Source organism: Zootoca vivipara, chromosome 1 (genome assembly GCF_963506605.1).
Source record: "Zootoca vivipara chromosome 1, rZooViv1.1, whole genome shotgun sequence".
Classification (NCBI taxonomy): domain Eukaryota; kingdom Metazoa; phylum Chordata; class Lepidosauria; order Squamata; family Lacertidae; genus Zootoca; species Zootoca vivipara.
The window spans coordinates 86,324,279-86,339,625 of NC_083276.1; the positions used below are offsets into that span (position 1 = coordinate 86,324,279).

General features: G+C 47.8%; 1 protein-coding gene across 12 annotated transcripts in view; it reads left to right on the forward strand.

The window, feature by feature from the left end:
- TNS1 (tensin 1) overlaps positions 1-15,347 on the forward strand; it is a 183,103-nt gene that overhangs the window by 89,580 nt on the left and 78,176 nt on the right. For all 12 annotated transcript variants that reach the window (XM_060278387.1, XM_060278393.1, XM_035128113.2 and 9 more), the window contains 3 exons: positions 885-1,014; positions 2,563-2,628; positions 3,452-3,568. In XM_060278387.1, coding sequence (XP_060134370.1) covers positions 885-1,014; positions 2,563-2,628; positions 3,452-3,568 — 313 coding nt within the window. The remainder of the gene's footprint in view (positions 1-884; positions 1,015-2,562; positions 2,629-3,451; positions 3,569-15,347) is intronic.

The following is a 15,347-nucleotide window of genomic DNA, read 5'->3' on the forward strand; positions in this document are numbered from 1 at the left end:
TGGCACTCGTCATGGTCCTCTGTGCGCCAGTAGCAGTTTAGTCATGCTGGCCACATGACCCGGAAAACTGTCTGTGGACGCCGGCTCCCTTGGCCTGAAAGCGAGATGAGCGCTGCAACCCCATAGTCACCTTTGACTGGAATTAACTGTCCAGGGGTGTTTTACCTTTTTAAAAAAATACCTTATGTAGTGTGTACACAGCCTTAGCAAAATGAAACACAGCTGTCCTTTGAAATTTGCATTTCTCCAAATTTTATGATACGAGTCCTTCAACCAAAAACTGCACCACTATGCATATATCAGTGCAAATAACATACAAAACATTATAGTAGGGCAGGCATAGGCAAACTCGGCCCTCCAGATGTTTTGGGACTACAGCTCCCATCATCCCTGACCCCTGGTCCTGTTAGCTAGGGATGATGGGGGTTGTAGTCCCAAAACATCTGGAGGGCCGAGTTTGCCTATGTCTGTAGTAGGGGAAAATGCTTGCATAAAAATGTGTATATTAGGCAAATGTGCATATAAACATGCATATATTGGGAGAGATGCACACAAGAATGCATACAATTTTGCATGCAGAATTTGTAGAAAAGAAATTGTTCTCAAATTGATGTAAAAATAGGGCAAACTGCATAAGGTTGAGAAAATGAGGAACTGACATGGACAGATTCATCCACCCCTGCATGCAGCATTGGTTGGTGGTTCAGTTTTGGAGACACCAGAATAGGATGCCGGAGACATGCACAGTCTGCAGACCACAATCTGCTTACTCTGGGATACTGTGCAGTTGGTGTGGGGTGGAGAGAATCGTTTGTTTTCTGGCAGGTCCCCAAGCTTATGACTCTTCCTTTCCCTTCTCTTCACTGCCCGTCACCCGCTGGCAGTTGAAATGCTATCACAAAGAGTTCCGTAGCCCAACTCGAGATGTGATCTTCCGAGTGCAATTCCACACCTGTGCCATTCACGACCTGGCCATTGTCTTCAATAAGGAGGACCTGGATGATGCCTTTAAAGGTAAGAACAATTGTATAAATGGGAATGAAGGGAAGCTGGCTTAGTAAGCAGAGGATAGAATCATAGAATTGTAGCGTTGGAAGGGACCCAACCCCCTGTAATGCAGGAATCTCAACTAAAGCATGCATGACAGGTGGCCACCCAACCCTTGCTTAAAAATCTCCAATGTGCATAAGAATGTTGTTGTTTTGTGTGTGTTTTTGTTTGGAGAGTGGTGCCTCCTTTCATGTAATGCAGCTTTCATGTAGTTCCGCTCACTGTGGCACTTAAGAGTATATAGGAATATGCTATTTATTTATAAAAATTATATACCACTTAATTTTTTTTATAAAAATAATATGCAATGTACATAAAACAGTATGAAACAATTGCCAATGGGCACAGATAAAATCAGGTAAAACTTAAAAGCAAATACTAAAATCTAGATAGGCTTGTTTAACTAAATAAAAAAGTATGAGCAAGTGCCTAAAAGAGTAAACAAAGTTTCCTGCCAGATGTTAACAGCAGAGAGTTCCAAAGGATAGATGCTGCCATGCTGAAAGACTGACTCCCAACAGATGTGAAACAAACATTATATGGTACTTATAAAAGTGGAAACTCTGGAGTTTAAAGCAGTCACGTAGCACATGTGGGGCAAATCGATCTCTCAAGTGAACTGGTCCCAAGCTGTTATTTTTGGTTTATGTTAGGATCAAATCATTTAGTTTGTTGGGCCACAGGTAGATTGGAGGATCTGTTGGTGACTGTAACTATTAACCTTCTCTGGAACTTGGCATTCTATTCACTTATATTTTTATCCCTTCCTTGATTTTGATTTGCTGGACTACGCTTCTCTTGACCATCATGACATTACCCAAAGTAGTGCAAGAATCAGTTTAGAAGTGCATAAAAAAGATTCTGCCCCCTACCCCCGGCTTTACAGGGCAATTGAAATACCAGACAGATGAATTGACCTCCTGTCCTGATTCTGATTGTCCTGCCAGTGTGGTAGGCAGGGACCAGTGTTTGAGAGGGTCATGTGAGTGACTCCTCCATGGCTGCCAGCCATTCCAAGAACAATTCCTCTTCAGTCTTACTTCCATCCAAAAGCCATCACCTTGGTTCCACTAGAAAAGAGGAGACCTCATTATGCTTTATTCATATAGTGCCAATGCACATTTGAAGAGGGTGGGCTGCCCAGTGGTGTGTGATACAGTTGTTGGCTGTGATAAAAGTGGTCTTCACCAAGAAGTGCAGGGATGGGAAGAAATGTCATAAACATACCCTCATTAGAGCCAAAACTGTGCGTATGTTTCTCATGGCAAACTGTCCTAGAGAAAAAGACAAATTATTCATGGTAGTCATAGCCATGAAGATGGGCAGCTTGTTGGTGTGAGACCCCAGGATATCTAGACAGTGAAGCAATGATCCCTGTTGGCATATCCCTAACAGATTCCCACTGAATTCAGCTTCCCTAGCAGTCATGGTATTGCCCCAGTTTATATGTCCTCAGTCAGTACAGACAGCTAGATATACCTGAATATCCCTTGGTCTTCTTGTTCATTGCAGATGAGCGGTTTCCAGAGTATGGGAAGGTGGAGTTCGTGTTCTCCTATGGACCTGAGAAGATTCAAGGTACTGTGTTTTCTAATCACCAACTTCTACTGCTCCCATTCCCTGTTTCCTTCCCATTGCCAGGCCCTACAGATCTGTTTATGCAGCCCTGCACATAATTCCTTCACAGCTTGGCCATTCTTTGCTGATAGGGCATGTAACCTTGCATTGGGACTTCCCCTTTGTCACTGCTGCTGGTGGCCAGAGGGTGCTTCAGTTCATCAGCACCATCATAACTAAGAGCCAGCTGCTGATCCAGTTGAGCCACCTTGTCCTGCTTTTCCTTACCAGCAGACACCTTCTTTCCCCATTCATGCTTGCCTGGTTGATTGAGGCTTCATCCGTGGCATTCCCTAATGTCCGCAGTGGACTCTTCTGGGAAAAAAATCCTCTAGATCCATCTTAGGTCCTTGCTTGAGTGGCAGTTCACTTGGTCTTAAGAACTGCCATATACTCAGTCAGACATTAGTTTGTCTAGCTTAGTATTGTCCACACCTGTAACTCTCCGGGGTTTCAGACTGAGGTTTTCCCCAGCCCTGCCTGGATCAGATGCTCTACCACTGAGCTACAGCCTTGCTTGTGCCCAGGCTCTTCCATAGCTGCCTACCTCTAACCTTGTGCTGCTCCCCTTTCTCTACCCTTTGATTCCTAACTGTGACTCAGTTCTGGTTTTTCCTTGCATCATCTGTCTTCTACAGGTCCTGTTTCCCCTTTATCTTGCTCCCTCTGTCTCTTCACTTCTTACTATTTCCTTACCACATTGCTGGCTTCTTCTGTGACTGGGCATGCACTGGAAGGTGTCGGCCAGCTCTGTTGCTGAAACCGTGCTGTCCTTCCTCTGCAGGCATGGAGCATCTTGAGAACGGCCCCAGCGTCTCAGTGGACTACAACACCTCTGACCCGCTCATCCGCCGGGACTCCTATGAAAACTTCAACATGCGTCGTGAGGACAGCATGGAGGGTAGGTGCCTCAGTCTCCCATTGTACACACCCTAGTTCACGGGTACTGGTGTGCTCATGTGCCACCTGGTAAATGCCAGCTCAGTGAAAGCACACATTTTTGCGGAGGCCTATTACTAGGGATCAACTTTCTGGAGGGCATGAGATAAAGCCTAGCATCACCTTACACTTCAGTGTTGTGATCCAAGTCTTAAATTGACGGATGTGCTTCCTTTGGTGCCCTTCAGATAGTGGTATCTATAGCTCCCATCAGCATTCCTCCCCTATTTTCAGATAACATTTTAGGACAATGCACATGATTGTATACATCTGTGAAGTGCTTCTTGAGACTTTTCATGCAAAAAGGGGAACTCTGGAAACTTATCAGGTGGAGTGGCAAGGCAGTGGGGAATGTGGCACAGAGCAGGAGCAGTGGTGGAGCCCACTTGATGCTTCACCTGCACCATGCCAAGCTCCCTATTTCCTTGCCTTTCTCCCTCTTGGTAAGCCACAGCAGCAGCAGCAGCAGCAGCAGCAGCAGCAGCAGCAGCAGCAGCAGCAGCAGCAGCAGCAGCAGCAGCAGCAGCAGCAGCAGTGTGCAGTGTTAGGAAGCACTAGCTGCTACTGAATCCACATGTTACTTTAAAAAACAGAAGCAAGAAGCAGGCCTCTGCTCCAAGGAGCTTACAGTCCAGATCTGGCGCTGGAACAGGGATTGAGGGAGAGACAAGGGAAACAAAACAATACTGAGAGGGAAGGAACGGGAAATGCAAGTGCAACAAGAGCTAGCTTTCATGCTCTTTGTTTAAAACAAGGTCTGAGTCAAGCAGGGGATCACAATCCTTACACAGGGTCTAATTGGCATCCCACAATCCCCCACCTTATCCCAAAGCATTTCTGCTTTCAGTCTTTGAATGAGAGTTCTTGAAAACCAAACCTCTATGTTATAATGTCTGTGCAGTTTCCACTTCAAGCCCTCTCCCATATTGTGACAACACTTTTGAAGGAGCACAGTTTCTTCTCTTAGATGCCAGAATTGAACAGTAGCCTTCCTACTTACTAGTCTGAAAGGGGGAGTTTCTGTGTGGGGTTGGTCGACTGGTTGAAGAATGACACAAAAGGGATGAAGAAGAGTTAACAAGTATACATATGGGCAACATGCTACAACATTGCATTTAGGTAGCTGCAAAAGTCTATGTGTTGGGCTCTGGAAAATCAAAGATTCAGGTACTTTTTGAAACAGGGTAGGCAGCGGGATATTCCACTGCTGAGCATATAACACAGAAGTTGATACATTAGGCTGTCTTTTTTAGAAACTTTAAAGCAACAAGATTTGTTTTGTGCAACTCTCCGGTATGGAATGATGCCAATAGTGGCAGTGTAAGTAGAGCTCCAAAAGGATTAAATACTTTCTGAAGTGGCAATAGCTGTTCAACAAAGATGATCAGTGGACTGCCAACTTCGTGCTCAGGATCTCCCTAAATCTCAGTCTGTTAGATGCTTGGGAATGAATGGCTTTGCGTGAATGGCTTTATTGTAGGGGAGGCATGAATGGCTTTGACGGGTAAGGGAAGGGGAGAAATACTCTAAAACACACTTTGGAAACAGGACAGTGGGTTGAATAAACCATTGTTCTGACCATAACTACCCAAAGCTGTACAGCAAGACTCTGACAGAACAGGTAAAAGGGGGGGGAGGGAGGCTTTTTCCTGCAGCCCTATTGAAAACCAAGTGTTGGTTATAGCAGTGTGAACCAATGTATGGAACATTTTCACATGGTGATGCATAAATCAGTTTTGTTTAAAAGTGGCTTGTGATATGAAAGCAAGGCCTACACTTTCCCCTCTTCTGCTTCCTATTACACATTAGCAACACTCACAATACAAGGCTCAGAAAGTCCTTTTAATGTTGAGTCTGGAGTTTTCCCTTAGTGGGCAAAAATTGGTTTGATTTATAAGGAAGCAACTGCTAATGCAAGTAGCCACTGCAAATGCATCTTTTAGCCAGGCAGCCCCTTTGCCTTGACCTCTGTGTCCAACTGAATTAAATTGGCTTGAGATCATCTGCCGCTTGCTCCCTTTCCAGATGAATCCCATGACGACACCAAAAGGGTGGGTTCCTTTCCCTAGGCCCAGTTTCCACTGAGGTCACTCGACAAACTTGGCAACGGTGTTTTATTTTGCCTTGGGTCCCCCCCCCCAGTTGCTAAGTCATGATCACTCCTATCCTTGCCCACACGCATAGTACGGACTGTCACGGGCAGCCTGCCTCAGAGCCAGTGTACGAAGAGGAATGGGGAGAGGTGGGAACAGATGCATTTTCTGGACGGCCTGAAGGTCACGGGCAGCAAGCGGGCCCTGCCCAAGAAACAGATGGCACGGATGTTTGCGAAGTGCCTGAGTGATGTGTATGATAAGGCCCAGAGAGCGAAGCCAAGATTTCTGCAGAGTCTCTCACCCAGGTCCTCAGGCTGAGTGATAGGTTTAGGGATAGGTTCCAGAGAGACAGGATGCTTCAGGTGCCTGAGAGCGAGAGCGAGTGCTCCAGCTATCGATGAGGTGGCTGGAATGGCATGGCTTCCCTCCCATCCTTGCTGGCTATGGAGGAACATCTGGATTCCTGCCTGAGAGAGAAAGCTGGGCACGTGGGCTCACACGCTTGAATACATGGTGGACGTACCAGGTAGTTCAGCGTGAGCTCACACGTGCTGCTCCTAGAACAGGCTGCAATCGTGACCAGTTTCTTAGAAGACAGTGCTTTGGCATTTACATTTCGATGGGCAGAAGTAAGTCCCTACCCACCAGAACTGTGGAGAGTTGTTGTTGTTCTTTGCTTACCAACTTTCAGAAAAAAATAGGGTTGAGTGTTGAAATATACTCAGAGTCCTGTAGTGACTTCATGCTCTTTATTGCAGCTTGTGAAACAGTGAATGAAACGCCCCCCAAACCTCAGGCTTTTATATACATTATTTACACAATGAGTCCCATCTGATTGGCTGATTCTGCTTCCCTCCTGGAGCCTGATTGGTCTTTTCCTGCAGGCCAATCAGTTGTTGCATTTTAGGATCCTACTTGCCTATTGTTCTAGGACCCAAGCTTAAGGCATAACAAGTGTTCACTGTGTTTAACTAAGCAGCAGAGATGAGACCTTGTTGTGTGCACAGGGGTGGGGGTGCACAGGGCTGTTGGAGAATTCTGACGAAGAAGGAAAGAGGAGCAGAAATGACTGAGGTTTATTTATCCGTCCCATGTTCACAACAGAAAACAATCCAGAGAGTGCAACTAATATTTGCTGCTGCTGTTGCTTTCTTTCCTCAAATGATATATCATTGATTACTTCCCCTCCATTTACATTGATTCCCCCCCCCCCACATTGAAATGAATGGAGTGCAATAACATAATGGTAATGTAACTTACGTAATTAACTGTGTAAATAATGTAATTTTGCCACAGTGGACAGCAAGGTGAAAAATGTAGTCTTCGGTGAAGAAGAACTGCAGCAGAATGGGAACAATGCTGCATGTGACTTTGAAACCAGCAATGTTTGGCTTCTGCTTAGCTCACCCAGCAAAAGCCTATTGTTATTAATTTTACTGAGTGATGAATAAGTTGGATGATTCTATGGCCTGAATTGTTCAGTATATAAGGATACCCGTTGGATGCTGTTCCAGAGAATCAGAGACTCTATAGCAGGGGTGTCAAACTCAAATTCATTGGGGGCCGCATCAGCAGTTTGGTCACCCTCAAAGGGCCGGTTGTGTCTGTAGGACTATGTGTCCACTCTTTATTATCATAAATTATTGTCACTGCATTCAATTATTAGTTTTTTGTAATAATGTAAGCTCATTCCCACCCCCACGCGGATCACATTCCTGCGTCGTGGCGTGTGTGGGGGAGGGGATGTAAACGAGGGAAATTTGAACAAAAGGTGGGGATCGACGGCTTCGGGGGGGGGGGGCTCAACTAAACCTTCGGCAGGAAGGAGAAAGCCACTGCTGGGATTAAAAACCTGCAGATGGAAAGAGGGCTTCCCTCTCCCGCTCTGCGCACACCCAAACCCCGCTAGGCAGGATGCCACACGCTGCAACCCACCCCATGCTTTGGAGAGGGGCAGGAACATGCGGTGCAGCGCCAACTCCCTGCTTTGCTTTTGCATCCTCCCTCCTCAGCACCAGAGTCCCTTCCCCTCGCGCTGAGGGAGGGCAGCGGATTTCCCGAGGAGGAAGGCAATGGCAGCCCCAGCGGACGTGCATCTTCGCCTCAGAGCTGCTCTTCCCCCCACCCGCGCTGTTGTCGTCTTCGCCGCCGCCTCTCCCTACCAGGACTGCAGGCAGAGGAGGCTTGAAAACCTCCCCCCCCCAAAAAATTTCCCCTCCCACCTACTCAAACCGCGAGGCGACTCCAGCAGGAACCCGTGCCGTCGCCGCCTCCTCCCTCCCGGCCGCCCCCTGGGGAGCAGCTCCGCCGGAACTGAGAAGCCAAAGGGCGGCTCGGGGGTGGGGGGCAGAGCAAAAGCCGGGCACCCTCCCGAGTGTCTATGAGGAGAAAATGGGGGAAGAGGGAAGAGAAACCCGGCTCCATCAAGAGAGCGGCTGTTGCGCTTCGCCTACTTCCCCCTCAGGCTCACTCCGCGTCCCTTTCACCCGCTCTCTCGCCCACCTCCCGGATGCAGCCGAGGAGAGGAAGGGAAGCGGCGGGCGGCGGCTCCCCAGTGCCGCCTCACTCGCTCTCGGAGACAACAGCAAAGCTCGGCAAAAAAAAATCCAGCACTGCTCCATCCTGGCACCAACTTTGCCGGCGCCGCCTGTAGGGCTTTCCTACCTCCTCGGCGGGCTTCCTCCTCCTCCTCCTGCATCTCACTTCCCCGTCTGGCCGCTGTGCCACCGCCTCCCTCAGCCTCATTCGAAATTGAAATTCCCTGGCCAAGGCCGTCAGCGCGGCTCCAGCGCCCCGGCCTCTGCCTGCAACCCCGCCCCCGGTTTTGACCCTCGGCCAATCGCAGGCTCCAGAACTACTGTCAGCGCCTAATGTCGGTGGCGGCTACGCGGGCCACATGACGAGGTCTGGCGGGCCGGATTAGGCCCCCGGGCCTTGTGTTTGACACCCGTGCTCTATAGCTTCTTTTGCATGTGCCAGTTTATTGTGGGGTGGGGGTGGGGGAAAGAGTTTTGAGAAATGTTTTAAAATCGCCACAATTACCAACCAAGCAGAAAATTGGATCAACTTTGGGAAATGTAGCGATTTATATTGGCCTCTGTGGCTTGTTTGGCTCCAGATGTAATTTATTGAATCCTAAAATTATCTGTGTATGCTTAGAGTTACTATTTTTTATTGGGAGTGTGTATGATACTCACCCTCCCATTCAGGTTTAAGGATGGTGCGGAGGAGATGAAAATATTTTCTCCTGGGCGGCTTCATAGACAGATATTATTTTCTCACAGAGCTCTTGCATGCATATCCCCAATGAATGTCAGAAGGGGCATCTGATCCACATGATCCACTGTGGTTGTGGATCACCATTCTGTGCTGAGATGATGGGAACTCTGTGTGTATTATAAAGGAACCCCTTGAGCCCACTAGCAATTGTGTTGGCATTGATAATGCCTAGCCAATCCCCCCACTCTCCAATTCCATATCAGAGAACATGTTGGTATGTTTTGTTTTCCTTTGTACATTAGTAGTCTGCCTTTCTTACTTGAACCAACTAGTTGCATATCGCTGAAAAGTTCCTTATTGTAGAACCCTTTATGACCTGCTTTATCTAGACTTCATGGTACACCATGAGCCTGGAGATTTCAGGCAGGGGTAGAGGAAACCTGTGGACTTTCAGATATTGTTGGACTCCACCTCCCATCATTCCTATTAGCCAGGCTGGCTGGGGCTGATGATAAGAGTTGGAGTCCAACAACATCTGAAGGGCCACAGGGACACATCCCTTTATAAAGTCTGAAGTGATAAGGGTGATAAATGCTGAGGATTATGCTTCAAAGCTTGGTAGCTTAGGGTAGCTGTTGAGATGGACACAGACAGTTCTGACTTCTGCCTCTTACCTGTAAAGCAACAACTGCTGCATCAGATCTCTCTTTCTCAAACTCCCACCTCTTCCTGACAGTTCTTTCCTCTCCATACTGTGTAGGCACTGAGTTGTATTATCCATGATGGAAGCAGGGCCCTCTCAACCTCCTTTGTCTGATTTTGTAGAAATGTGAAAAGCGTTTAGCAGAGCTCTGACTACTTACAGCTTTTGTGCTTAAATAGTTATTTAGATGCAGTTTAACTGAAAACAGAATGTTCACATGCAATCAAATATTGCATTGGGCAGAACAAGGATAGATTGTTTGGGGGATAATATATCTAAATAGGGACCCAAGTATTAATAGAGACTGTTCCCAGCCTTTGGAAATTGCCAGCCCATTTGCAGAATTGTCTCCAACTAATGCACTGTCTCCAACTAATGGATGTGCAATATAAAATTTCAGGCATGGAGAAACATCAAGGCCTATTTTATGCATCTGTGCTGCACAGTCCCCACAATATCACCCTGAAATGTTCCTAAGCTTCACTGCCCATCTTCCATGTAGAACCCCATTCCATTCCCTTGTAAGGTTAGCAAAGGTTTCCATTCCTGGAGTCATTAGCATTCAAAGCACTTCATCCCATGTGCAAGGAAACATTAATGATAATGGATGGGTTGTGATAATCTCAAAGGAGTCCTTGCTTCATCTTTGGTATTTATGGCTTTCCCCTGCTTGTCACGCCTCCTGTAGTTTCAGAAGGTGGAAGATGTGCAGAAAGGAGGGAACTGGGATTGTATTTGCTAATGCTGAGCCTTTAATTGCTGGCCAAAGTCCCTGCGTGGCAGCCTCATGGAAAATACTCAGATGAACTGAGCCAAAAATATGTTCAGGAAGGCTTGGCTCATCTTCCAGTTGGGTTTGGTATTCAGAACTGTTCTTGCTCCTCTCTCCTCCCCCCACTCCCCTTTTTTCTCGCAGCTGGGGAACTTCTACTTCATTCCTCAAGGATATGGGCAACAGGGAGTTCTTCATTTTAAATGTTTTTGAAAGGAGAGAACAGGATTTCCTCTCTGCAGTAAGGCCAGAGTTTCCCAACCAGTGTGCCTCCAGATGTTTTGGGACTACAACTCCCATCATCCCTAGCTAGCAAGACCAGTGGTCAGGAATGATGGGAGTTGTAGTCCCAAAACATCTGGAGGCACACTGGTTGGGAAACACTGGTAAGACTATACCCATCTACTTTAGATCTAGGCTAGCATTGCCATAGCAGTATCATAGTTAGGGAAGCCAACAGTGCATAGATTTAGGTTGCAGTTCTGTACACACTTTAGAAGTAGGCAGGGTAGAATTGCACCTGTCACAACAGGAGTGAGGAACCCTGTTCAGCCAGAGGGCCACGTTCCCTTATGGGAAGCCTTTCAAGGGTCACATGCCAGGGGTGGGCAAAGCCAGAGAAAAAAGCGGGCAGAAGAAAGAATGTGAATTTTATTTTTGTACATTAGGGTAATGTCTACTCACACTCACACACCCCTCTCTAACCTCCATCCAGACAAGTAAGAGATATCAAGGGCACATTCCAGCCAGGCCAAAACACTCAAGGAGGGTGCGAAGCCAGTGAGGGGTGTGGCCTGAAAAAAGGGGGGGGCAGATGGGCAGAGCTCTTAGGGTTAAATAGAGAGGCCCAAAGGGCTGTGTTGGGCATGAGGTGACTCACCTGTGCATTTGGCTGTACATAACCCTGCAGAAACCAACTGCACAATGATCTGCTCACCACTTTTGGCTGCAGAGGCCAGTGGCAGGAGAACAATGACAAATAATTTCTGCCTAGGGATAGAAGCACTTTCTGGTTGCAGGAAATTTAATTTCAGGTAATCTCTCTCAAAGCCCCCATCCCCCAAAGTATTTGGTTGTTCTTGCTGTAATATGTTTTTGTTATCTGGCTGTAGACTGCCCAGATGTGCTTTGGTGCAAAGTGGCAGGGTATAAATATTGAAGTACACAAATTTTAAATCATCAGTTGTGATACTTGCAATTCCCCAGGTTGATTCCATGAGCAGATCCCCATGCAAGTTCATGGTCAGGTTACTGAAAGCCTCAGTACGTTACTTTATTTTGCTTTGCTTACTTTCTTTCCATCTGAGACTTCCCTCCCTGTTCTCAATATCTCCTTTTTCCATAACATGGGAGGCGAGAGGGATAGGATGAGAGAAATGGTCAAGTTTTCTCTTCATACACTACAAGCAAGCAGAAAGAGCAGGAAGTGCAAATCTACTACTGCTTCCTGTTGCCCATTTATTATGTAATGTCTGAAGTACTCCAGGATATACAGAGATACAAGCTGGGATGTAGGCAGATATTTGTTCAGTCTGCTTTTATCAGCTGTTGTAACAAAGTGACGAAGGGCCAGGTGTGCAATGTATTTGCATGCATCCTGTTAATTTGGGGGGGGGCATGGAGAAACACACAACCAACCCCTTTGGGAATTCTGTCTAGCTGCAGTTTTTGTCAGAAAGAAGGGGGGGGGGAAACATGGCCAGCACAGAGCGGTAGGTGGGTGGGACTGGAACGAAGGCAGAATATTCCTTATTTACAGTTTTTCTTGCCATATTTGGCGATGGAGCTGCATGCAGAGTTTCTGGCACGGCAATAATAAGTGTGTGCCTAGTGGTCAGGAGAAGCTGGCATGAAGCTGAGGAAGTCAGAGCAAGGCAGGACAGATGGTGGCTTCATCGCCAGAATGCTAACATGAGAGACACAGACAGAGAGGGATGGGAGGTCTCTCCAGACAATGATGGTTCAGTTCTCAGTGATGTGCAAGTCTTTCCTTTTAAAGGGGGTGGGGGGTAGATAAATAAGAAAAAAGACTCTAATTCCCTTCCTGACTACCGCAACAAAAGTGTGCCAGTTGGTTGCTAGAGCAGCTTCCTTCTTTTGTAAAGTAGCTGGGGGTGTTGTGACGCAGTCTGGATTTGATCTTTTATTAACTGGATTAACAGATGTAGTAGGTAAGGAGCCAGATACACAGCTGAAATGGCTGAGCTGTTGATCTTGGATGGTCATGTGAGCACATCAAAAGTTTACTCCCTCATGCCCACACCCCCACACCCGGCCGGCCGGCTACCTGTCCTGCCACTTGCTGGATGAAGAACTTGACTTACGGTTTCTGTTATGGCATGGGTTCAATGGCACAGCAGGTGGTATGCATGGCTAAGCAAGATAAGATTGGGAGGGTTGGACTAGATGACCCTCTGGATCCCTCCCAACTCTACAATTTTATGATTTTATGTTGATCCAACAAACGACCCACCCCTGCCATTTTTAAAGAGCAGAGCAGGTACCACTTTAGTGCAGCAAGCAAGAGGCATCTTTGGACTGGGTGAGCAAATGGGCACTCCTTCAAGAGGCTTGAGATTGAGCAGTCGCTTTGTACCAGCAGAACTCACTGCATGAAGGGACCCCCAGTTCAAGTTTGTCTTTAAAACTATGAAAGAGGGTATATTCTCCTATCTTTTATTCCTAAAATGAAAGCTGGTATGTACAAAGGAGAATTTTAGTAGTGGATACGACTTCTAATATTCAGGTACATAAAACCCATATGAAATTTGTGGCAAAACCTCATGATTTTGCAAGTGAAAATCAAGCAAATGGAGATATTAGATCTTGCTACCAGTGAAAACTCAGGGCTTGTGTTTAGAGTTTGTATCCTTTCGGAAATGCGTCACCTTTAAGCGCAAGTCACTGCTTTGTTTGCTTTCAGCTGAGCCAAATATCTCGGTCCACTCTGCCACTGGCCAATTGCTTCAGTACCCTTGCAAATGCATTTGGGCCAAGCTGAGCCTGGTCACATGGATGGGGCAATGCCAATGGCTTTTTCCAAAGATAGACTCTCTGTTACAGATGCTACATTGTTTGGTCACAGCTTTGCCCCCACCCCCTTGAATTCCTGCCTCAGTGCTTCCTAGATGAGATGGGATTCAGAGTGGGGGGAGAGGGGTTTTCTGCTCAAGTGCTTCATTAAGAATCCCTTTGGCCTGGCAATAGCATACCTGGGATAGGATGTCTAATTAGGAGTCTGAAATATGGTGGTGAGGTTTGGGAGCACTACAAGAATCATACGTACACACACACCATACCAGCCTAGGAAAGAGCCAGTACAGTTGCATTGTAGCTGCATAGAACACAGGTTGGCACTTGTCCAGAAAAGTGCCCTTTTATTCATCCTCCGCGCTGAGAAGATGGTTCCCAGTACAGCGGTATGGTATGTGCTCTGCAAAATCTCAGCACAGCCTAGTGCTGCTAAGCATCTGTAAAAGTTATTCTCCGGGGCAGAGTTCAGATTTCACAAGGGGTCTACCAAGAAGTTGCAATACTTAATCACAGATTCCAAGGGGCCAGCCATGTTAATTTGCTCTAGTATACTAAGAAGAGCTCTGTGGCACATAAATCATGGGCGTACCCAGGTTCAAAACTAGGGGGGGGCAAGGGGAGGGGCCAAGGCACGGAAGGGGAGGGGCCACAAAGTGGGCGGGAACAGCGAACTCGCGCTCCGCCGGGCTGTGCCCCTCCCTAGCAGCAGGGCTGGTGGGCGGAGGCGGAGCCCAGCCCAGCGGAGCGTGAGTTCAGCGTTCCTGCCCGCCGCGCCGCGCTCTCTGGTTCCCCGCCGCGCTTGGCCTTGCCAGAGGGCGCGACGGGGAGCTGGAGGGAGGGCGCAGCGCGGTGGGCGGGAACGGCGAACTCGCGCTCCGCCGGGCTGTGCCCCTCCCTAGCAGCAGGGCTGGTGGGCGGAGGCGGAGCCCAGCCCAGCGGAGCGCGAGTTCGGCGTTCCCGCCCACCGCGCCGCGCTCCCTGGTTCCCCGCCGTGCTTGGCCTTGCCTGAGGGCGCGCCGGGGAGCTGGAGGGAGGGTGCGGTGCGGTGCGGCGGGAATGGCGAACTCGCGCTCCGCTGGGCTGGGCTCCGCCTCCGCCCACCAGCCCTGCTTCTAGAGTAGGGCAGCTGCCCTAACTTGCCGCATGGTGGGTACGCCCTTGACATAAATACTTACGATTAAATTGGTGCACAGAATACTATATTGCAGAGCCCACTGTGAAAGAGTTATCTAAACATTGCCTAACTCACAAGAGTAATCACATTTATTATTATTATTATAAAAAACACACAGCAGAACTCTCTTTCCATCAAATGCTGATGACAGGGATAGACAATGTGGAGCCCCCAGATGTTGCTAGATTGCAACTCCCATCATTCTTGACCATTGCAGTGATAGCTGGTGCTGATGGGTGTTGGAGTCCAGCAGTATCTGGAGGGCAGCACCCTGGTTACCCCCGGTTTATGTCCAGGTTTTGGTTTAACCACGAACTAACATAGCCTTCATATGTAAATGCTACAGAGGACTGGGGGAGGCATCCAACCAAGTAGCTCTGTTAATGCTAAGATTTCTGTTTGTGCAACCAAACTTCTCCCCCTCTTCCCCATGCCCCCCGGGCCCCTCCCAGATGGTTGGGGGACACCCACCCACACCCCGAGCAGATTGGGGGCTGCAGAGAGTGGAAAGGAAGCTGCAGTTCCATTGTGCAGCCAGAAAACTTTGTGCTAATGGAACTACCTCCCCACATGTTCGATTTACTTTTTGTCACTTAGTTATCTGTAATCTATCCCCATCATAAAGGCTAGTGATGGTTAATGCTTCATTTAAACTCCAGAGGTTTAGCTGTTTTATCCTGTAGTAGCAAATCAACGGAGTGTTTTGTCACAGGGTGTCAAGAGTACCTGCTGCTGGTTTTTTTT